Genomic DNA, 23766 nt, shown 5'->3' with positions numbered 1-23766 from the left:
TAACAATCAAAATGTATATAATTTGCCATCAAAATCAAGGTCTGATGCCCTAACCTAGAACAAAGGCACGATTCAAAATGTAACACTTCAAAGAAGAAACACATTTTGTAAAAATTATGACATTTAGAATACTCTGCTCCTACATCCTTTCCTCAAGTGAATGTTTTTAAAAGGACATTTTTTTAAAAAAAATTTTTTAAAAATATATTTGTATTGATTTCAGAGAGGAAGGAAGAAGGAGAGAGGGAGATAGAAACATCATGATGAGTGAGAATCATTGATCAGCTGCCTCCTGCATGTCCCACACTGGGGATCAAGCCTGCATCCTGGGCATGTGCCCTGACTGGGAATTGAACTGTGACTTCCTGGTTCATAGGTCGACACTCAACCACTGAGCCATGCCAGCTGGAGATATATACACACACACACACACACACACACACACACACACACACGCATATATATATGTAAAAGAAACTGTCGCTCTATTTCTAGATTTGGGGTTGCTATGTCACTTAATTATATTAAACTAGAGGCCAGGTGCACAAAAATTTGTGCACTCTGGGGAGAGGGATCCCTCAGCCCGGCCTGTGCCCTCTCGCAGTCTGGGACCCCTTGGGGGATGACCACCTGCTGGCTGAGGCCTGCTCCCGGGGGGATTGGGCCTAAGCTGGCAATTAGACATCTCTCTGGCAGCCCGGCAGCCCTTGGGGGATGTCCACTTGCCAGTGGGGAGCAGACCTAAGCTGCAGTCAGACATCCTTAGCACTGCTGAGGAGGTGGGAGAGGCTCCCACCACCACCCCTGTACTGGCAGCCATCAGCCTGGCTTGTGGCTGAGCAGAGCTCCCCCTGTGGGAGCGCACTGATCACCAGAGGGCAGCTTCTGCATTGAGCGTCCGACCCCTGGTGGTCACTGTGTGTCATAGTGACCAGTCATTCCCAGTCTTTCTGCTGTTAGGGTCAGTTTGCATATTACCCTTTTACTGTATAGAATAGAGGCCTGGTGCACTGGTGGGGGTCCCACCTGGGTGCCTGGCCAGCCTGGGTGAGGGGCTCATGGCTGTTTGCAGCTGGCCACACCCCCTTCAGGGTGGAGTTCCCTACTGGGGTGCCTGGCCAGCCTGGATGAGGGGCTGATGGCTGTTTTCAGGCTGGCCAAACCCCCTTCAGGGTGGGGGTTCCCACTTGGGTGCCTGGCCAGCCTGGGTGAGGGGCTGAGGGCCATTTTCAGGCTGGCCTGCGACTGAAGCTCCCAGCCTCTCCTTTTTTTTCTTTTTTTTTTTAAATTCTGGGATATATTTACTTTCTATAATTGAAACTCTGTGTTGCTGTCACTGGTGCTCCCAGCTCTGAGACTGCGGCTGGCTGAAAGCAGGTATCTGGTATTTGTTTAGCTTCTATAATTGAAACTTTGTTGCTTTTGGAGCTGTTGCTTTTGGAGTTTAGAGCCGGGCCGGCAGGCGGGGAACCTTGGCTTCCTCCATCACTGGAGCAAGCAAGCCTCCTGCTTGCTTCAGCTGCGTGGCTGCTGGCCGCCATCTTTGTTGGCAATTAATTTGCATATTTCGCTGATTAGCCAATGGAAAGCATAGCGGAGGTATGGTTAATTACCCTTTTTGTCTATTATTAGATAGGACTAGAGGCTCGATGCATGAAATTCGTGTAAGGGCCTTGGCTCCGGCCCCCGCCCACCATCATGGCTGGGTGGCTTTTGCCACTTCTGCCTCAGCTCCCACTTGCTGCGGCTTTGTCTGGAAGGAAGGATGTCTGGAAGGAAGGATGTCTGGTCTAATTAGCATATTACACCTTTATTATTATAGATGTCATTTCTGCTCATCCAAAAAAAATCTTTCTTTTTCATCAACTTTTTTTTGGAATAGTGTATGTGTAGCCCATATAAATGCTCACTTGGGGAAATTAATTACTGTAACAATGGATTTAGTTGTACTTTTATTCTTGCAGAGGTTTAAATTGGTCTAGAGACCAAAATCAGAGAGAGAATGCCAGCTAATCTCTTTCTTCTGCACCCACTTAGACCCATAAAGTGAAGTAACCACACAATTAGTAGCTTTCTAACAGGTCCCTGAGTTTTTTTTCTATTAATAATTCTTTATTGTTGAAACTATTACATATGTCCCCCCTTTTCCCCCACTGAACTCCTCTAGCCTGTCCCTGCCCCCAACCCTAGGCCTTCAGCACCCTATTGTCTGTGTCCATGGGCCATGCATATCTGCATACATTACCTCCCACCCATCTAGCATCTCTCGCCTTCCCTCTGAGATTTTCACTCTGTTCCATGTGTCTCTGGATCCACTCCGTTCATCAGTTTATTTTGTTCATTAGATTCCACATATGAGTGCGATCATGTGATACTTGTCTTTCTCTGACTGACTTCACTTAGCATGATACTCTCCAGATCCCTCTATGCTGTCTCAAAGGGTAAGAGATCCTTCTTTTTTGCTGCTGCACAGTATTCCATGGTATAAATGTACCACAGTTTTTTAATCCATTCATTTCCTGATGGGCACTTGGGCTGTTTCCAGATCTTAGTTATTGTAAATTGTGCTGCTATGAACACAGGGGTACATATATTCTTTCTGATGGATGTTTCCGGTTTCTTAGGATATATTCCTAGAAGTGGGATCACTGGGTTAAATTGCAGTCCCATATTTAATTTTTTTGAGGAAACGCCATACTAACAGGTTTCTGAGTTTTTAAATGATGGCAACTTTGGGGGCACTGATTTCACACTCACCTAGAACTGATTCATAAAAGAAAGAGAGACTGCTGATACTCATGTTCTATGATTAAATATATTTGTTGCCTAGTAGATAAGTGAATGCGGTATTTGTTTGATATCAGAAGCAAGAACTGAGAGGTGAAATGCCCTGAGAGAACAGGGGTAGAGAGATCTCCGCCTCCCTGCTTCATCACCCCGCTTCCTCCCTCCCTCCCTCTTCCACCCCATCGCTATCACACACAACAACACAACACAGAAACCCCCTCCAGTCTGTTTGTTAAATGTATTTTTAAAATGTATTTTGTGGGGGGGATGTTCACAGCAATTAAAAAACATTTCGATTTTTTTATTTTTATGTTTGAAAGTGTAAGAAAAGCAAAGACCTATAACTCTCTATTCTGGCAATCCCTGTTGATTTTTAAAGTTGAAAGCAAGAAATACTTTTGGTAAGAAAATTCAAACAATACATAAATGTATACTTTTGGAACTGAAAGCTTTCTCTCTCACCCAATTATTCTCCTCAGAGGAAACTCCTTTTAATGATTTCTTGAGTGTCTTTTCAGAAAAAATAACTTGCTATCCCCGCATATATTTCGTTTAAAAAATGTACATACACTGAATTATACTATATTCCCCTCTGCACTTGCCTTTTCTTCACTTAGTAAAATACCCTGAACTTTTCTGTGTCACACATCGACTGTATTCTCTTCATACTGTTCCCTAGTATTCACTGCTGGAAGGTGCCCAATGCGTTTATTCAACCTGTCCCCTGCTGGCTACATGGCCACGAAGGAACATCCACAGCAAACTTAGCCAGAGAGGAGGGCGGTGGGGGGAGAGGGGCAGAGAGGAGACAAGGTGAGCCGGGATGAAAGGGCAGGAGAAAGGAGGGCCACAGAGAGTAAGTGTGGCCTTGGAGGTGAGGGCAGACTCCCCAGAACCACTCTGGGACTCTGGCCGGTCCAAGCAGGTCAAAGCAGGCGAGGACGCAGACCGCTGGGACCCCGGTCCATCACCTCATGTGAGGCTCTAGGCAACTGCCCCCTCACGCTGCCTGCCTCAGTTTCCCTCCCTATCAGAGGCCTGAGAGCCACCCCCTCCTAAGATGGGAAGGAGAAAATGAACAAACGGCATACGAGTGCTTTGGGGTGCTGTTAAAGGCAGGGACACAATGACCCGGGTCAGCCGGTGGGGCTGGTCCAGTTCTCCGCAACAGGAGAGCACGGCGGCTCCCTCCCTGGCCCCCGGAGGAGGAAACCCGCGCGGGCATCCTCCGCGTGGACGGAGGCCTGGTCTGCGATGTGTCTCTAGCTCTTATCAGGGGCGGGGAGCCTGAAAGGCCTCATTGTGCGTTTCCTCTCGTGACGAAGCGCTCGCCTGTTCTCTGTCTCATCCTCAAGGACAAGCGCAGCTTCCGTGCGTCAAGGACCGCGATGTTCCAGGGATGAGTCCCGGCGCCCTGATGGGCGCATCAGGGTGAGCCCCGAGGGCCGGCGCGGGTAAGACGGCACAGGCCTCTACTAACCGTGTGGCCAGGCCAGATGCTTTTGTTTCTTTGGGGATAGCTTTTTCTTCCGGGAGCAATCTGCTCTCCCTCCGTAAGTACCGGCTGGCTGGGCGGGAGGCGCGGGAGGGCGCAGGGGGGCGCGGGAGGGCTTCTCGGAGCCTGGAGTGCAGCGTGGGGGTGCGCACCCGGCCGGCCCAGTGGCCTGAGAACTGACATGGAAACTCTGTAGCTCAGCATTCCTCTGCACTTTAAACTCCGGCAGCTTAGGACTCGGCGCTCTTTAGGGGCCATCGACCTTGCGCCCTGCCCCCCTGTTGGGCTCGGGCACCCCACCACCCACCCACCACCGGATCATGGAGGGGCGCCCGCTGCTGCTGTCAAGTGACATCTTTCAGAGATGCGGTGGCTTTTCAGATTTGCACACCCGTGATGGGCTGGCAGCGTCAGGGTGTCCCAAGGTGAACATGGAGATGTGAACCTCTCCATTTGTGTGGTTGTGTGTGTGTGTGTGTGTGTGTGTGTGTGTGTTTCTGGGTCCAGTGAGTAGCAACCCACTTTCAGAGGTCAGTTCGGGCTGCTTGCGAAAGCACGTGCCCTCGTTCCTGCATTGCAGGCTCATCAGGACCGTCAAGTAGTAAGGCCAGGAAGCTGGAAGGCAGGTGGGCCAGATGGTGGGCTGGGCCAGGGCAGGCTGAGAGCTTTGCTCATGGAGTTTGCGGAACGGGGCACCTTCGGTCCACCGCCATGGGGCGTCAGGAGGCGAGTCCGCAGGAGGCTCCTGCCTCCCTGAGCCAGAGGCTGTTTGAAGCCACGGGGTAAACCGGGTGCTTCTCCACGTGGCATCGACTGTAGCCAAAGACCACGGTTTTAGATGCAAACAACCCAGATGTCTAGTCGAGTGGGAAACGAGGAGGCCTGCAGTCTGTGAAGAGGACTGTCCGCTCCGCAGGCAGCTCTGGGCTCTCCCTGGGGCAGGTGCCTCCTGGAGGCTTCGGGAGCCTGAGGTTACCTGGCTCATCTGGGCCACCTGGCTGGGCCTCACACCTGTCCTGTGCTGCCTCCACGAATACCTTCTCTTCTCTCCCTGCTCAGCTCTGTCCCTGGGAAGCCCAGGTCCTGCTGACCTCACACTCCACTGACTCCTCTCTATGCTACACCTTGATTCCTATGGACACACGAGACCATGTCCCAGCTCCTCTGCCCGCCAGTCCTCTGGAGTCAGTGTGCCGGCTGGCGAGCCCTCCGCCTGGCTGAAAGCTGGATCTCAATAAACATGTGAAGGCTGCAGGGTGAATGAATGAGGAATTGGTATTCCTAAGTTGTGGCTGAGGAAGTGGCCGATTTTATTTCTTTTTAGAAGAAAAAATCAAGAGAGGATTTGGTCTGGCCCGGAGTATATCCAGAAAGGAGATGAGAGGGAGAAACTAAAGACCATCGATCTTAGACAAGCTTCCCGATTAGACAATGACAATCACAGAAGGAGGGTCTGAAAGTCCTGACCCTGGACAGAAACGGGTTTGATGGGTGGGTGACGGTCTTTTGTCTTCCTTTCCCAAGTCTGAATTGAGAGAGAATTACTGATTGGTCGACTTTTGCCATTTTCATCAGGGAAGCAGACTAAAGAATTACCCGGTATGCCCTTCCCGGTTGCATCAGCCCCAGTGCTGACGATAGGGAAATACTAATTGGGGATGAAAAGAGTCATTAAACAACAAAATGCATAATCAGGGTGTGTGAAGGATGCCATGTCATTGGTCTAGCGATATGTTGCAATCAAATCATCCCGGAAGAATTCCCTAAGGCCACGTGAGAAGAATTCTTGTTCTCTGGACCACTGTGTCCTGGTCTGGATGCTCCCCAAGCGTGTGTTCTGTCTGGGCTCTCTGGGGCCATTCGCTACATCCATGGTGTTAATGGAGGTGATGTTGAGTCGGAAAGGCTTCTGGGTCCCAATTCTGGTTTTCTTTGTGGCTTTAAGCCGAACAGGAAAATTTTGGTTTCCCCAAATGAGAAAAACACTGTTTCTCTGGCAAATATCTCAACCTCAGAATACAAAGAAACTTCAAACAGAGGGGCCATTCATCGTGAATGTGCTATTCCCCCTCTTGGCAGGCAGCTCACCTCTGGTTTTACTGGAAGGAGTAAGGCTAATGTGATAACTTGAACTTTCTCATCCTTCTCATTTCTATTGACATCTCTGTCTCTGTGGGTGGCTCCCAATTTCACACATAAAGGAAGGCGCCTCTCCCTCCTACCAGTGCTAACTCTTTCCCTGGCCCCCTCCCCTGCCCTCGGCCTCTCCTATATCACTCTTCACTACTTGCACCAACCATCACACCTTAGGTCTCCCTTGCAACAGTTTTGTTTGTTTGTTTGTGTTGTTAATCCTCACCCGAGGATATTTTTCCATTGATTTTTTTAGGGAGAATGGAAGACCGAGAGAAACATCAATGTGAGAGAAACACATCGATTGGTTGCCTCCTGCACAAGCCCTGACCAGGGCCAAGGCCGGGGAGGAGCCTGCAACCAAGGTACATGCCCTTGATCGGAATCGAACCCAGGACCCTTCGGTCTGCAGGCCGACGCTCTATCCATTGAGCCAAACCGGCTAGGGCTTTTCCCCCCTTGCAACGGTTTTCTAATACACCAAAGCTTTATTCTACGGGAAAAACCCCACAAGAAAACCAAAGTGTCTTTGCTTGACCTTGCTGTCACTTCCAGTCTATTTATCGCTTTCCCTTTGCAGCAAGACATCTCAATTTCCTCTTTTCACTTAGCCCCTTAGATTTGTTAGCTTCCTCCCCCCCCCCCCCCCCCCCCCCGGCTGTTGAAACTGCGCTCACGGAGGTCACCTGCGGTGCCCTGGTGGACCCAGTCCAAAGAGGGTACTGTTTCAGCCTCATTCTTGTTTCCTCAGAAGCATCTTTCTGTCTACTTTTTTCTGTCAACCTCCCCTTCTTTTTTTTTTTTTTTCAACCTCCCCTTCTGATGTACTTGTCTGCTGACCTCCTGGTTAGATTTCCCAGACGTGCCCACTGCATAGCACTGTGGCTGGGAGCCTAGGCTCTGACCTCAGCCGGCCTGTGGATGAATAATAACCCTGCCACTAATTAAATGCACGGCCTTCAGCGAGGTCATCTCTCTGTGTCTCCGTTTCCCCATTTTTAAAAAGGGGGTCAAGCCCTAGCCGGTTTGGCTCACTGGGTAGAGCGTTGGCCTGCGGGCTGAAGGGTCCCAGATTTGATTCCGGTCAAGGGCACATGCCCGGGTTGCAAGCTTGATCCTCAGTAGGGGGTGTGTAGGAGGCAGCCGACCAATGATTCTCTCTCATCATTGATGTTTCTGTCTGTCTCTCCCTCTTTCTTCTCTGAAATCAATAAACATATGTATTTTTTTAAAAAGTAATAAAATAAAATGGGAATCACAGTAAGAGTGCTGGCCTCAGGTTTGCTGTAAGAATCAATCGGATAGTCTATGTCATATATGCTCCAACGTTTGGCACCTAGAAATATGTAAGACGTATTATCTATTAGCATAACCATCTGCTTCTAGAACTTTGAATATGTAACTCCCCCCCACCCCCCTTTTAGGACATATTGCCCACTTTATGCAAAACAGGGCCAGACAATAAGTAATTATTGATGAATGGATGTATGCAGTGGTTGGAGAGTCTGGAGAAGGTAGAATGATGGGGTGAGGGAGGCTCCCAACTTCTGCCTGGTACGTCCAGGTTTTTGGGTTGGTTTGTTCTAGCAATAAGTCATTTAAATTGTTGGGACTTTAAATCCGTCCTTTCGGGACCTGCGGTGTTTGTTGAGCAGGAAGGGGCAGCAGCAGTTAAAGCTCCAGTTGCTGGTGCAGCCATCAGTCACGAGGAGGCCGCCCGGCCTGGAACAAGGCGTCCCGTCCTTAGGTTAAACGCTGCTCCAACAGGATTAGGGCGGGAAGCGGCGCGGCTGCGGCTCTGGCCCAGGCTGCCGGGAACCGTCCACTGAGCGATGCCGCCATCTAGCGGCGGCGCGGGGGACCGCACTGGGCAGAGCCGTTCCATTGGGTGCAGAAGAGCCTCAGAACCGCAGTCTTTCTTTAGAAAGTGCGGGTGAGACCCGGCACGGGGGGAATTGGGGGGAAAGCACAGCCAGGCGGCGGCGGAGAAAGACCTCAGCACAGTTTGGGGAAGTAAAAGGCGCGAGTGATGCTCGTACCCACCTAGAACAACTCGTCCGTATCAGAGGACAATTCCCTCCCCCACCCCCAGACCAGCTACACTTTGATTTCTCTTCCCACCCCCCACCCCCACCCCCGCCCCAGTCCCCCTTCACTTTCCAACACTCTGTGCTGACCCTTTATCCTGACCAGACCCTGCTTCACCTTCTCATTTCCCTTCTGTGCTAGGCATTCAGGGCTGGGAAAATTGAGCCGAGTCATCCCATTTGGCTACCGTCCCAGAGCGGCAGTCCCAGGACCAGCACCTCCGCACGTGACGGCCGCAGGTAAGGGGCGGCCCGGTGCAGCAGGAAGACGCCGCAGCCGCTGGGGCTCCCCAGTCCCATCTGCACTGTCATTCTGGTCACTGATACCATCTCTGAGCGGGTTGATGTTCTCTTTGCAAAACTGAAGTGGCTGATGCGGACCATGATAAGTGGATCATAAGCTCTGCCAATCCAATCATTATCGATCCACCTATGATCAATACATGGGCTGTAGATCATTATGTTCAGTCAGCTAAGAGCTTCAGGATGAAGGGAGGTGAAGGGAAGATACTGGTGCTTCAAACGCAAGTGTTTCCGTAGTGTGTCAGCACAAGGCACCGTCTAAGAGCTGGACGTGTCCCAGAATATAGTGATGGAAAGTACCAAGCCTGGGGCTGCTTAGCAAGAGGCATGGGGCTTGTTTGAGAGAGTTTAGGAAAGTCTGAGGCATGAGCCAAGACAGGCCATTTGCATGAAGAAATTGCTGGACGTGGGCAGGCAAGTTGCATGGGCCAGGGTCTCAGAGAATCACCAGGGCAGGGTGAGCGGTGATAGCTGGTTGATGGAGACAGATATGGTGCTCGCTGGCCAGCTCTCTGGAGGGCGCAGAAAAGGAACAGTGGTCTGCGGGCACTTCTGTCTGGGAGAAAGCTGCCTCCGGCTCTCTCCCTGAAGCCAGGCAATTCAGTTTCTCCCTTCCGTCCTGGTGCCTTTCCAGCTGCTGTCCCAGTACTGGAGCTCAGAGTGAGTGAGTCTGAGTAAGTGGTGCAAGGGCCCTTTAAGAGGAACGCCTGGGCCTCCAATAGCCCTGTGTCTTTCTCAGTCACAATCCCTGCTGGTTTTTACAGCCAAAAGTTATGGGGACTTCTCTTCCTGGCACTGGAACCTGGGCTGGGGGCCTGGTGTGGGGCTGGGACCTGCTCTCCCCAGGGGTACCTCCGCCGCCGAGATATCCCTGCTGATTTTCATCTGCCTCACGTGGGTGTGGGAAAGGCCCATTTATGTGTCTACCAGTCTCTGTGTGGCCTCTTTTGTCCTTTGTTGTAGGAATTCTGTCCAGCTAGATTTCAGGTGGTCCTGAATGATGGTTGTTCTGTAGGTTATTTGTGATTTTGATGTGGTTTGGGAGGATGTTAGTACCATGTGTACTTATGCCATTATCTTTAAAAATATAGATAGATAGATAGATAGATAGATAGATAGATAGATAGATAGATTTCAGAGAGGAAAGGAGAGGGAGAGAGAGATAGAAACATCAGTGACGAGAGAGAATAATTGACTGGCTGCCTCCTGCAGGCCCCACCCAGGGGTTCAAGCCCACAACCTGGGCATGTGCCCTGAGTGTTACCAAATCATCTGGGGGGGGGGGGCAAAGATGGTGGAGCAACCCAATCCCCATGCTCCTCCAGGTCAATCGGCATCAAATGTCCCAAAGCATTTACCAGCTCCTGCATTTAAATACATTCAAGACTCAGGAGTAATCAGTAGGGTGGCCAGCTGATTCCGGTTTGTCCAGGATGTTCCTGGCCTTAGCCCTGGAAGTCCCATGTTCCAGGGAACCCCCCAGGCTCAGGTAAGCCAAGGTCACCAGTTACCCTAGCTCAGTGACTGCCCATTAGAATTTCACGGTAAGCTTTAAAAATTCCTGCTGCTGGGTCCGCCTCCAGAGGTGATGTTAGACTGGGGCCGGGAGCAGCCAGGGCGTGAGGAGGTTGAAAAGTTCCTCTGAATTCTAATGCTGCCAGGGTTGAGAACTACTGCAGCTCCTTGCTTGTCATTACTCCCACTAAAAATAGTTCTAAACCCAAACAAGGTCAATGATTCTGATGAAGTTGGACCCATACCACACACCATATACAAAAATGGACTCAAAATGGGTCAACGGTCTAAATATAACTAAAACTATAAAAATCTTAGAAGGAAACATAGGGATAAATCTGCACGACCCTGGATTTGACAATGGATTTTTAGATAGAACTCTAAAAGCATGAACAACAACACTGAAAATAGATAAATTAGACGTTGTCAAAATTAAAGACTATTGTGTATCAAAAAACCATTATTTTTTTAAAGTTATTGGTTTTAGAGAGAGAAAGAAAGGGAGGGAGAGAGAGAGAAACATTGATTTGTTGTTTCACTTATTTATGCATTCATTGGTTGATTCTTGTATGCGCCCTGACTGGGGATTGAGCCTGTAACCTTGATGTATCAGGACAATGCTCTAACCAACTGTGTGACCTGGCCAGGCCCAAAAGACATTATTAAGAAAGTAAAAAGCCAATCTACAGAGGGAAAAGTATTTATAAATCTTATATCTGATAAGGGTCTTCTATCCAGAATATATAAAGAACTCTACGACTCAAAAGAAAAAGATAACCCACTAAAAAATGGGCAAAGGATATGAATAGACATTTCTTTGAAAAAGATACACAATCACCAACAAGCGCACCAAAAATGCCATTAGCCACCAGGCAAGTGCAAATCAAATCCACAGTGACATAACACTTCATGCCCACTAGGATGGATATCAGAATAATTTAAAAAGCTGGAAAATAACAACTGTTGGTGATGTGGAGAAATTGGGATTTTCACACATTGCTGATGGAAATGTAAAATGGTACAGCCACTATGGAAAGCAGTTTGGTGGTTCCTCAAAAAGATAAACATAGAGCTATCTTCTGACTCAGCAATTCCACTCCTAGGTACATACCCCAAAGAGTTAAAAGTAGATACTCAAACAAATGCCAATGTTCATAGCAGCACTACTCACAAAAACCAGGCTCTGAAAGCAAACCAGAAGGTGGAAACAACCCAAGTGTCTGTCAGCAGATGAATGGATAAACAAAATATGGTATATCCATGTAACGGAATATTACCCAGACATGAAAAGGAATGAAGTACCAATATGAACTCCACCGTGGATGAACCTCAAAAACATGTGAAGAGAAAGAATCCAGCTCAAAAGGTCACAATATTGGATGAATCCACCTATATAGGATATCCAGAACACGGTAAATTAATAGAGATAGAAAGCAGATTAATGGTTGCCAGGGGCTGGAGAGGGCAGAATGGGGAGTGACTTCTTAACTTGTAGGGTGATGGAAAAGTTTAGGACTAAATAGAAGTGGTAGTTATACCACACTGTTAAAATAGTTGATGGTATGTTATCTGGATTTCACCTCAATAAAAAAAATTAATGGTTTACTCTTATCTACAAAATACAATTGAGACTAAACTCGTTAGCGGTCAAAGTCCTTCACAGCTGATCTTTACTTCCTGTAGCCTTATCTTTTATCACTCCCATGATGCTAACTGCCTGTTCATGGAATTCCACTGAAATCCCAGCGTCTCAAATACATTCTGCCTCGCCTTGAAAGCTCACCCACGTGGCGAGGGAGGTCTCCACCAGCAGTTCCAGCCACAGCCCTCTCTTGATTCTTGTAGCTCTTAACTTTACACCCTTGCACTCAAAGCCTGGTCCTGGGACCAGAAGCATTGCCGTCTCCTGGGAGCTTATCAGAGGGGCAGAACCTGGTGCCCAACCCCAGACCCACTGAGTCCAAATCTGCATTTTAACATGATCCTCTGGTGATTAAGTCTGAGTAGCACAGGCTTATACTAGTGGGCCTCAAATTAGGCTGTAGATCAGCATCACTTTGTGAGCTGTATTTATTTATAATATACTAGAGGCCCAGTGCACGGATTCATGCACCAGCGAGGTCCCTCAGCCTGGCCTGCGCCCTCTCACAATCCAGGACCCCTCAGGGGATGTCGGACTGCCAGGGATTGGGCCAAAACTGGCAGTCCAACATCCCCCGAGAAATGTAGTAGTGCACGAAGCAGCAGGCAGCCGGGGAGGAGCCCAAGCCTAAGCCGGGCACCGCGCTACTCCCTCTCATCTGGGCCCCACTTCGCCTGCTGCCGCTGCCACCGCCTAGAGGCTCGCGCCGCAGCAGCTCCGCTCAACAGCTGTCAGCCCGGCTTCTGGCTGAGCGGTGCTCCCACTGTGGCAGCGCACTGACCACCAGGGAGTAACTCCTGGATTGAGTGTCTGCCCCCTGGTGGTCAGTGTGCATCATAGCTACTGGTCGACCGGTCGCTTAGGCTTTTATATATATAGATATTTTAAACAATATACACACGTGGTTAAATGACAAACTATATATATGTATATATATATATTTTAAGTAGTGAAAAAAGTAAGTCTCCCTCCTACCTCAGTTGCTCAGATTTCTACCGGGATGCAATTTTTGTTCAAGTTTCTTGGATATTCTCCCCTGCTCTATGCATATGCAAGCAAACATGTCCATATTGGTTTCCCTCCCTCATTTTGTGATTACACAGTTGTTAGCCCACTTACACACTGATTTTCACTTTTCACTCAACAGTATATGTTGAAGATCACTTAAGCACACGTAGACTGCACAATATTGTTTTAATGGCTGCATAGGAGCCATCCTATAGTTGTATAGTTGTAGTATATATGTGTAATTTCTTTCTAGTACTATTAAGGACATTATAGTATGATGTTCATTACAAAGCTCTGTTGCCTATCTTTTGTGAATATCTTTGAGTGTATGATGTGTCAGTGCATGAAAGATTAGCAGAAAGATAGGTACAGTTTAAACATTGTAAGAGATATTAAAATCTCCCCTAAAAAACAGAACCAATTTAAATTCTTGGGGAGCCTTAAAGAATTTTTCAGGCCCTGACCGGTTTGGCTCAGTGGATAGAGCGTCGGCCTGGGGACTGAAGGGTCCCAGGTTCGATTCCGGTCAAGGGCATGTACCTTGGTTGTGGGCACATCCCCAGAGGGGGCGTGCAGGAGGCAGCTGATCAATGTTTCTCTCTCATCGATGTTTCTAACTCTCTATCCCTCTCCCTTCCTCTCTGTAAAAAAATCAATAAAATATATTAAAAAAAAAGAAAAGAATTTTTCAGGCTACTTTTCACTTCAACTCTATGGGTGGGGCCCAGAATGTATTTTCTTTCTTTGGTGATTCTGATACTACAAGACTGTGGGATGGGCCGGGAACCAGGGCAGACCGTCTTGAACCCTGTACTGTGCTTCCCCTTGAGCTGCCTCAGATTGCTCCTTATCTTTTTATGTGACTGTTTAATCTCCTCACCAAGGTGACAGGTTCCTAAGGACGGGCCTCAGGGATATTGCTTCCTTATATTCTTACCCGGTACAGCACTATGTATGATGATGCTTGTTGATGATAAGGTTTTGAAGAATGTGAGTGGCTTATATAATGATTTTTTTTTTTTAGCTCCATGGACCAAACACAGAGAAGAATCCTGGGCCAGCCCCTTTCTATGCCCACCACCCAGCCCAAGAAGAAAAGGACTCCCATGATGTCTTTCTTTTCCAAGGTCTGACACAAAATATTGTGAACAAATGTCCCTTCCCAGCAGCCACTGTGTAACCTGTGTGCTGGCCTGGTCTGCACTAGTCCAGCTGGCTCCACTGAGGTTCCTTCTTCTGAAAAAATGTCTGATGATAGTTCTTTAAACACAGAGAGAATGTTTATAGAGTCACAAGATAAGTTGAGATGAATATAGCTTGCTGTGAAATTAATAATAAAAATATGGACTGAAAAATGAATATCCAGAGATAATGACGAGACGTGGTAATCACTCAAACACCAAATAAGGCTGTTGATCCCGTGTCCAGCTCCCCACCGCAGCCCATTACTAAGGATGGTGAAGAGGTGGCTTTTTCTTGGTCTCATCTGCATCTTGCATCGTCTTGGTTCTGACTCCAGGACGTGTTGCCATGTCCTGTGTTGTGCAGAACCCAGGGCCTTCCTGGTCTCAGGGCTCAGAGGCTCACTGCAGAGGTAACCCACCTCTTGATCTGCAGTCACTTCGATTTCAGTCCTTGAAGTACAGGTTTCTGCATTGGCCACAAAGCATTGCCCAATTTTTCATTTCTCTGCATTTATTTTCCTAATTGTAAGTTGCTCGATGCGTGCATTCTGGGGTATGCCCTGAAACGTCTGTAGATGTGCGCTGCTCTTGCATCAAAGGCTGTTGGGAAGTTGAGTAACATGAGTACTGAGCATTGACCCTTGGATTTAGCCATATTGCGGCCTGGGGAAGGGAGCCCATCAACCTGACTGCAGAAGGTTCAAGGGAGAATGGAGAGGAAGTGGTGAAAGCAAGTATAGGCATGACTTTCAAGGTGTTTAGCTACAAAGTAGAGCAGAAAAAATGGCGGAGGAGGCAGGAGAGTCCAGGAAGCTCTTTTTTCTGAGATGGGAGGAATACAGAGAGCCTAGTCTGGCCAAAGGGCTCCCTACTCTCAGCTCACACCAGCTCTTCCCCATCCCCTTTTCTTTTCAGTTCTATCAAGCCCTCCGCTGGCCTAGAGCACCTCTGTTCTTAATTCCCCCAAACCATCATCAACACCAGGTCTGCATTTTTTAAAAATATATTTTTATTGATTTCAGGGAGGAAGGGAGAGGTAGAGAGAGATATAAAAATCAATGATGAGAGAATCATTGATCAGTTGCCTCCTGCACGCCCCCTACTGGGAATCTAGCCTGTAACGGGGCATGTGCCCTGACTGGGAATTGAACCAAGCTTTATTCTACTGGAATAATGACCTCCTGGTTCACAGGTCAACACTCAACCACTGAGCCACACTGGCTGGGCTGCATTATTTTTTTTTTTACCCCCTTTACCCCCCTCCATCAATTTCTTCATTTTGTAGATCAAACTACATAAATATAGAGGGTGGGGCAAGAGTAGGATTAGTATAGTTGTGAGTATACGAAACACAGAGTTCATTCTTGTAGTTATTTATTAATTATTATTACTATCTTTCATACAAATAACTATAAATCTACTTTTCTCCTACTTGTATTTACAGCAAAAAAGTCAGGTGTCTTCAGATGGAGAAAGAATGTGGAAAATTGAGCTGGCAACACAAGATTTTCTCTAGAGCCGTGGTCAGCAAACTGCGGCTCGCGAGCCACATGCGGCTCTTTGGCCCCTTGAGTGTGGCTCTTCCTAAGCCTTAGGAGTACCCTAATTAAGTTAATAACAATGTACCTACCTATATAGTTTAAGTTTTAAAAATTTGGCTCTCAAAAGAAATTTCAATCGTTGTTGATATTTGGCTCTGTTGAATAATGAGTTTGCCGACCACTGGTCTAGAGGAAGGGGTTGGGGTTGGGGTTGGGTATGACTCTGAACACTCCCAAATCGATACATTCTGACTCACTACCCAGGTCTCTTGGAAACTGAGGTTCCAGAAGAGGGAGCATTTGAAGAATGTGCTTTACATCTTGGCAGAAAGAGCCCGGGACCCCAGTGCTAAAAAGCGTCACATGGCAGTGAGGGGCCTGGGAACTATGGCCTGTGAGAACCCTGACAAGGTAGGACGGGAAGGCGGCCTGAAATCCCCAGGACTGGGCTGTGGTCCCTCAGGTACTAGTTACTATTGCTGTGTAACAGATCACCACAGACCTAGCATTTATTAGCTTGCCGTTTCCTTGGGTCAGGAGTTCAGGTACAGCTTAGCTGGGTCCTCTGTCCAGGGTCTTGCAAGGCTGCAATCAAGGTGTGGGCCAGATTACATTCCTTTCTGAAGCCGGGGGTCATCTTCCTAGCTTATAGGGCCATTGGGAGAATTCAATGCCTTCCAGTTGTAGGATACAGGTCCCTGCTTCTTTGCTGGCTGTCAGTTGGGGGCCACCCTTAGCTCCTAGAGGCGCCCACTCATAACATGGTAGCTTACTTCTTCAAGGTCAGCAAAGTCTCTGCTAAGAAGGAGTCTTATGTAATGTAAGTAACCATGGGAATGACATCCCACGAGTGTTGTCATCTACACTAATAAAAGGGTAATATGCTAATTAGACCAGACATCTTCTGGACATCCTTCTGGACAAAGCCACAATGGCAGGGGCTGAGGCAGAGGCGGTTAGAGGCAATCCGGCCGGCAGGGGAGGACAGTTAGGGGCGATCAGGCTGGCAGGGGAGCAATTAGGGGCATCAGGCCAGCAGGCAGAGGCAGTTAGGGGTAATCAGGTAGGAAGGCAGGTGAGTGGTTAGGAGGCAGTGGTCCCGGATTGCGAGAGGGATGTCCGACTGCTGGTTTAGGCCTGATCCTGCAGGCGGACATCCCCTGAGGGGTCCTGGATTGGAGAGGGTGCAGGCTGGGCTGAGGGACCCCCCCCATGCATGAATTTCATGCACTGGGCCTCTAGTCCTATATAATAAAGAGCTAATATGCTAATTAGACCAGATGGCAGAATGACCTTCTGGAACAACCTTCTGGAATGACCTTCTGGAATGACCAGTGGGTGGGGGGCGAGGCCATGAGGCAGCCAGGGCAGCGAGGGCCAAGCCCCTTGCATGAATTTTGTGCACCGGGCCTCTAGTATTCAATAAGAGGCCAGAAGCAAGTCACCAGTTCCTCCCACACTCAGGGGAAAGAGATCGAACAAGGACATACTCATTTGGGGTCAGCACACCTCAGTATTCTCAGCCATGGGAAAGAGTTGCAGGCAGGATCAGCACACAGCTGGACATCACCACTTTGGTAAATTCAAATTATTTTCTAATAATTTGTTCTTGTTTAGCATCTCTTCTTTTAGCATCTGTCAACTTCAGTGACCATTTCATCTTGTCCCCGGTATGCCTCAGAAACCTAGATTATCCAGTCCAACCCCCTCCTTGACACATCCTGCCTAACCTCATCCACCCATGGGCCACGCTCCAGATCACTCTGTGTTCTCCTTCTAAGACTGACTTGGGCTCTTGGGTCAGGTGAATGGAAGCATTTGTTATTTACTTATTTTTTTTGAAGCGTTTGTATTTTGATGAGAGTTGTTGTGGTAGATCCTGAAGATAGTCCTAGATTATTGTACAATTAGAAGTGGAGTTGCTTTTCAATGCACGGGGAGCAATTCCTGTGCTACTAATGCTATTTAAACCTTGATAACAGGTGAGAAAGTATAAGAAAGTTGTCCTAGACATGCTGGTGCATGGATTGTATGATCCCATGAGTTCGGAAGTCATCCACGAGAGTCTGAAGACTCTGACCATCATCCTGGGCAAGATCCAAGGGAAAGGTTTGGGCTCCTTCTTCATAGACATCACTCTTCAGACCAGGACTCTACTAGATGACGTAAGTGAGATGACTCAGAAAAATTACAGGTTATGAAAACCAAATTGGGGCTGGAAATGTGAGGCCTGGGTGTTGCTCAGGGAACAAGATCTCTATTATTCACTTATTTACTAACAAATCTTTTTTAAAAATTAAATTTATTGCAGTGACATTGCTTAACAAGATTACTTAGGTTTCAAGTGTACATTTCTGTATATTGCATTGTGTGCTCACCACCCAAAGTCAAATCATCTTCTGTCACCATATGTTTGTCTCCCTTTACCCTTTATTACCCCTCACCCCCCTTCCCTCTAGTCACCACCAAACTGTTGTCTGTGTCTATGAGTTTCAGTTTTATATCCCACATATGAGAGAAATCATGTGGCTTTTAGTTTTTCCTGACTGACTTATTTCACTTCACATAATATTCTCAAGGTCCATCCATGTTGTCAAAAATGGCAGTATTTCATCCTTTCTTATGGCTGAGTAGTATTCCATTGTATATATGTACCTGTCTTCTCTATCCAGTCATCTGCCAAAGGACACTGGTTGTTTCCATATCTTGGCCACCATGAATAATGCTACAATGAACTTAAGGATGTATATATCTTTGGGAATAAATGTTTTCATCTTTTTTTCGGGTAGATATCCAGAAGAGGGATTACTGGGTCATATGGCAACTCTATTCTTAACTTTTTTGAGGAAGCTCCATACTGTTTTCCATAGTAGCTGTACCACTGTACATACCCACCAGCAGTGAATGAGGGTTCCTTTTTCTCCACACTCTCCCCGACACATGTCTTGTTGATAACAGCCATTCTAACAGGTGTGAGGTGGTATCTCATTGTAGTTTTGACCTGCATTTCCCTAATAGCTAGTGGAGTTAAGCATCATCTCTCTATATAAAAGATTAATATGGTAAGTGTCCGACCATCTGACCAGTCGCTATGATGCGCACTGACCACCAGGGAGCAGACGCTCAACACAGGAGCTGCTGTGATGTGCACTGGCCATTTACAGAGAAATGGCATTGTGGACCTGGCGCCGACAAAGCAATACTTGGCTTCCCCAAAGTGGGACACAGGCCCCGCCACCACCCTGGAGCGACACCCCACCAAATCACAGCCAACACTGCTGAGACCCCATGGCACAAAATGTGGCCCACAACCCAGCCCAGCCCAGAATCGGTGGCTGTGGGCGCCGGGTAATGACATCATGTGGCAACGCCCGCTTCCTCTCCCTAGTGACTAGCCTCCTTGCAGTTTCTTCAGCCTAGGAACACGACTTTAACCAAATGTCTGTGAAACATTTTCCCGTGCCTCACATCATTTGATCCTCACAGAAGTCCTGGAGTAGGTAGAGAGGAGACTTGGTGGAATCCTATTTTCTTTTCATTAGTTGGAAAACAGAGATTGAGAAAGCTTAGAAACTTGGCCCGACTGAAAAGAAGTAAGAAATGGTGGAACTTAAAAAATGACTTCAGGTTTTCTCACTGTGCAGAATATAGTCAAACACTGCTGCAGTTAAATAATTTACCCTTTGTTCTCCCTGTGTGATCTACAATAATAATCTGCTTCATGTTGATATTTACTGCTGTGTTGCTGACAATTACCGGAAAGAGAAGTTGGGGTGTTTCATTGGGCTGGAAAAAGTTTAGCTAAATCAGAAAGCAGAAAGCAGGTCTGATTAAGCAAGTTGATATATATATATGAAGCTCTCACTGGTGCCAGTTGCATGCATGTGTTTCCATCTGTCATTGTCGATTATGAATTTGATTGACACTTCTATTATAGAGAAAGGGCAAATAGTGATATGAAAATATTTCTTCCAATTAATTTTCTTTCAATGTGCACAAATTCATGCACTGGGCCACTAGTTTCATATATCTGTTGGCCATTTGTATATTTTCTTGGGAGACGTGTCTGGTCCTCTGCCCATTTTAAAAAAATGATATTTAGAGAGAGAGGAAGGAAGAGAGAGAGAGAGCGAGAGAAATACATCAATGTGAGAGAGAAACATTGATCAGTTGCCTCCCATAAGTGTCCTAACCGGGGATCAAGCCCATAACCTAGGTCTGAGCCCTAACTGAGAATACAACCTGCAACCTTTTGGCATATGGGAGGATGCTCCAACCAACTGAACCACCAGGCTAGGGTGAGACCTACTTTTTAAAAATAAACCTTTTTTAAAAATTTTGAACCATGTAAATGTATTTTATCTTTAAATCAATAAGTAATGAAAAAAAAAGTTGGGAAGCTGAGAGTAGCGCTAGTGATCCCCAAGTCCAGTCCTCTTTCTTGTCTGCTAGTGAAGAGGTTCATTGAAGACTCAGGCCCTCTCCACCTCATCCCACCCCAGCCGACCAGTGCTGCGGCCTGGATCTGACGGCCCCCTCTAACATGCTGTGGTTTTCTCGGATGCAGTTGCCTTTTCCCACTGACCTGGGTTTTGTTGTTTTGCTCATGGGGAACCCGCAGGAGAATGACAGCCTGAGATACTCGGCCTTTGTCTTGTTTGGGCAATTGCCTGCCTTTGCTGGGCGGAAATGGAAGAAATTTTTCACCAATCAAGTTAAGCAGACTCAAGATTCCCTCCTGATCCATTTACAGGACAGAAATCCCCAGGTGGCCAAGGTAAGCCTGTGACTCTCCCATCGACTGCAAAAGATCTCCCTGAGCCCTAACTGGTTTGGCTCAGTGGATAGAGCATCGGCCTGCGTACTCAAGGGTCCCAGGTTCGATTCTGGTCAAGGGCATGTACTTTGGCTGCGGGCACATCCCCAGTGGGGGGCGTGCAGGAGGCAGCTGATCAATGTTTCTCTCTCATCGATGTTTCTGACTTTCTGTCCCTCTTCCTTCCTCTCTGTAGAAAATCAATAAAATATATTACAAAAAATAAAAATAAAAAGATCTCCCTGCCTTTCCTACAGGGAGTCCTGACGCTCCAGACTCTCAGCTCCTGCCAGTTCAGTTACAAATGCTTAGCAGCCCATCCACGTGAATCCTGGGAAAAGTATCTCCTCCACGTGTAACCTCGCTCTGAGCAAGTGTCCTTTCCCACGTGCTCCTGCCCACTGCCCGCTCCCAGCACCCGGCAGTGCGAGATGAGTTCAGGTTAATGCAGGGTGGGGCAGAGAGGCTCAGGTTTCAGCCACGGGCAGTCCCCATAATGAGACATTTATTCATGCCTGTTAGCTTTTGTCACTGCACCTAGTATAGACTTCCTACCTCTGGCTTCTCAATTCCCTGTGGAACTTGTGTTTCATTCTTGGAGAAAATGTGTCCTAACAGCATTGGATCAGCCGTGGGGATGCTCTGGAGTGGGGCAGGGCGAGTGTGTCAAAACCACTGGGAGCAAAGGGTCCCACAAAACCACTTTTCTTCTGAGAGAGAGGCGGGCGGGGGGGGGGGGGGAGAAATATTAGGTGGGTTAAATTTAGGAATCCAGTACCACTTTTGATGGGACAATAACAGAGGCTGTGGTAAACTACAAAGCTATGCCCTTCTCACCAGCCCCAAATGATACACATGGTCGTTTTATAAGCATAAATCCTTTAAGGTTCAAGGTTACACACTTCCTGGAAGTCAGTTTCACATTCTCAGGGACCCCCAGACCCGACTGGGTGCCATCCTCTTCCTTGGTCGGGATTATAGAATTCTCTAGGGAAGTGTAAGATTGTCTAACCACGATGCTGTAGACCCGACACTAATACAAAAGAACATTGAATGTACACTGGGATTGAAAAGATAAAAAGAATTTCCCTAATATTTTGGGCAGTGAGACGGGAATCTTCTCTTCCTCAGGCTTGCAAAACCACATTCCGAGCCTGTTCTCCCTACCTGAGGCAAAGGAAGGAGCGCAGCTTCCAGAGTGAGGACGATCAAAGGAACCCCAAGCTTTGCAGGCAGCTGGTGAGTGAGGGGGATGGGGGGGGGCAGGAGAGAACCTCCCACGGGTCCCTGCTGCCCGGTGTTAATGCAGAAGGTGGCCGGGCACACCAGGAGTTTGCCCCCCATCAAGCACTCACATTCCGATTGTAATTGCCCCATAATGCAATGTAAGTGACAAAACGCCTGGAAGATTCTGCGCAAGCTCTATTGGCAGTTCCCGTCCAGGCCATTGGATGGACACGGGCCATGACGCCTCGGGAATCTGCAGGTCGCTTGTGCCCGGGGTCTGCACCGGACGCGGCCTACTCATTCTGTAGTGGGGGAGGTTTGGTAACGCCCTCCCTCACGGGGACCTTTGCTGATTTCTTTCAGAGCCTCTACCATCCCGAGCTCCTGCAGTACTTCTACGCAAATAAGATTCTGTAAACGCAGAGCCGAGGGAAATGCTTCCATGTGAGCAGATTGCAGGAGGGCTGATCTCTCCCTCTCCCAGCTCTTCAGATGCTCCGGCCGGCCTCTTGCAACTGCATAGAAAAGGGGGTGCTGGGAGAGCAGCTGATGGCGAAGAGAATACTGTGCTATTGTATGATGATGTCCAGAGCAAAGCTGAAGGCTTTCCCAGCCCGTTTCTCCCCATGCAAATTTGATGAGAAAGTCCATACTTTCTTTAATGCATTTAAAGTTTATGTTGATTCAGTGCTTATTTCTCAGCTTTTTACTTAAGTTCAATGCTATCACATCATCTTTTTTTCTTTTTTTAAAATATATTTTTATTGATTCCAGAAAGGAAGGAAGAGAGACAGAAACATTCATGATGAGAGGGAGTCGTTGATCGACGCCCCACACTGGGGACTGAGCCGCAAGCCGGGCAGGCGGCCTGACTGGGAATTGAGCCGTGAGCTCCTGGTTCATAGGTCGATGCGCAACCACTGAGCCAGCCGGTCAGGCAGATCATCTATTTTTAATTTTATTTCAATTTCTGAGGCTCAGAAGAATAATGATTACTTTAAGTGTTTTTTAAATCTGCTATTGATGCTTTGCTATTTGCTAATGATACCTTTTCTTGGTAAAACCTACTTAAAGTTGGTCAAAGTACTGAGAACGTGGTTTGGAGGAGTAGCTCCAGCTTCTCCTAATCTCCAACAGCCATTGCCTCCAAGATCATTCCAAACAAGAACTAATCAAGGGAAAACAATCTATAAAGCATGTGTTGTAAAACCTCAGGCTGATGGCACAATAGGGAATACTAAGTAACATTTACTGAGAATGTTCATGCTAAATGCTGTGCAAGTAGTATTTAATACAACAGCACTATGGGAAAGGTACTGTGAGTATCCTCATTTTATAGATAGAAAAGCAAGGTGGGGGGACATTAAGTAACTTCCTGAGATGACCCAGTAAACGATGGAGCCAGAATTCAAACGCATACGGTCTGACTTTTGGAGCCAACATTCTACCACCACGCGGTACCGCCTTGCTAGGGAATAATTGATGGATGGTAAGAAATGTAAAAAAAATAGTTAAAAAGAAAAACTCCTCAGCTCCTGCTCTTCTCTTTAACTCACTTAACTTTGCTTTTTTATGTACTAAAGTATACATTTTTATTAATTTAATTTGTGGGCTAAGTGTGTATTTTTTATTAATTACCTATTAGCTATTATGTCAATTTTTTGGTGATCAATCCTAGTTCCATGAGAAGTCACAGAACTCTTATAAAAGGTTTCAAGAAAATTCTCTTAGTCCCTCCCATCTCCCCTCCAACCAGATTGCTCCCAGAGCTTCTCCTATAGAAATTCTGTTATTACCATTGAACTTGGCATTCAGGGCATACCCTAGACTATGTCCATTTTGAAAATGGAAAACACAAGAGGGTCATAAATGCTACAGAGGGACCTTGATGTCATCCTTAGAACCAGGAACTCAATTTTCTGCCCCAGCCCTCCAGAGATAGGACCGTGTAACACAGATGAGGGGTGAGGTGTACCCCAGGAGAGAGAAGGATGACAGAAGGGGTAGGAGGAGGCAGGTATGAATGGG

At 47.4% G+C, this 23766-nt stretch overlaps 1 protein-coding gene across 5 annotated transcripts; it reads left to right on the top strand.

The window, feature by feature from the left end:
• Positions 1–4074: 4074 nt before the first annotated feature.
• Positions 4075–22480, top strand: MRO (maestro). Of its 5 annotated transcripts, none has more exons than XM_059707328.1 (9): positions 4075–4241; positions 6672–6780; positions 8645–8742; positions 13995–14097; positions 15960–16106; positions 17678–17860; positions 20317–20472; positions 21643–21750; positions 22102–22480. In XM_059707328.1, exons 4-9 carry the CDS (start codon positions 13999–14001, stop codon positions 22153–22155), a joined length of 747 nt encoding a protein of 248 aa, XP_059563311.1. In that variant the 5' UTR covers positions 4075–4241; positions 6672–6780; positions 8645–8742; positions 13995–13998; the 3' UTR covers positions 22156–22480. The 5 variants fall into 5 exon arrangements, with proteins under 5 accessions (XP_059563311.1, XP_059563312.1, XP_059563313.1 ...); XM_059707329.1 differs by lacking the exon at positions 6672–6780 and adding an exon at positions 5342–5524; XM_059707330.1 differs by lacking the exon at positions 6672–6780 and having other exon boundaries at positions 4075–4218.
• The last annotated feature ends 1286 nt before the right edge of the window (positions 22481–23766 follow it).

This window comes from Myotis daubentonii, chromosome 8, assembly GCF_963259705.1.
Source record: "Myotis daubentonii chromosome 8, mMyoDau2.1, whole genome shotgun sequence".
Lineage (NCBI taxonomy): Eukaryota > Metazoa > Chordata > Mammalia > Chiroptera > Vespertilionidae > Myotis > Myotis daubentonii.
Note: the sequence above shows the minus strand (reverse complement) of the source record. Positions and strands in the feature narration are given on the sequence as shown.

What these genes read in the sequence shown, in the direction of transcription:
- MRO (XM_059707330.1), top strand. Translation starts at nt 13,999, where the DNA reads ATGGACCAAACACAGAGAAGAATCCTGGGCCAGCCCCTTTCTATGCCC. An exon ending in TGATGTCTTTCTTTTCCAAG is followed by an intron (nt 14,098 to 15,959) that starts GTCTGACACAAA and finishes CTCACTACCCAG; the next exon opens with GTCTCTTGGAAACTGAGGTT. An exon ending in CCTGTGAGAACCCTGACAAG is followed by an intron (nt 16,107 to 17,677) that starts GTAGGACGGGAA and finishes CCTTGATAACAG; the next exon opens with GTGAGAAAGTATAAGAAAGT.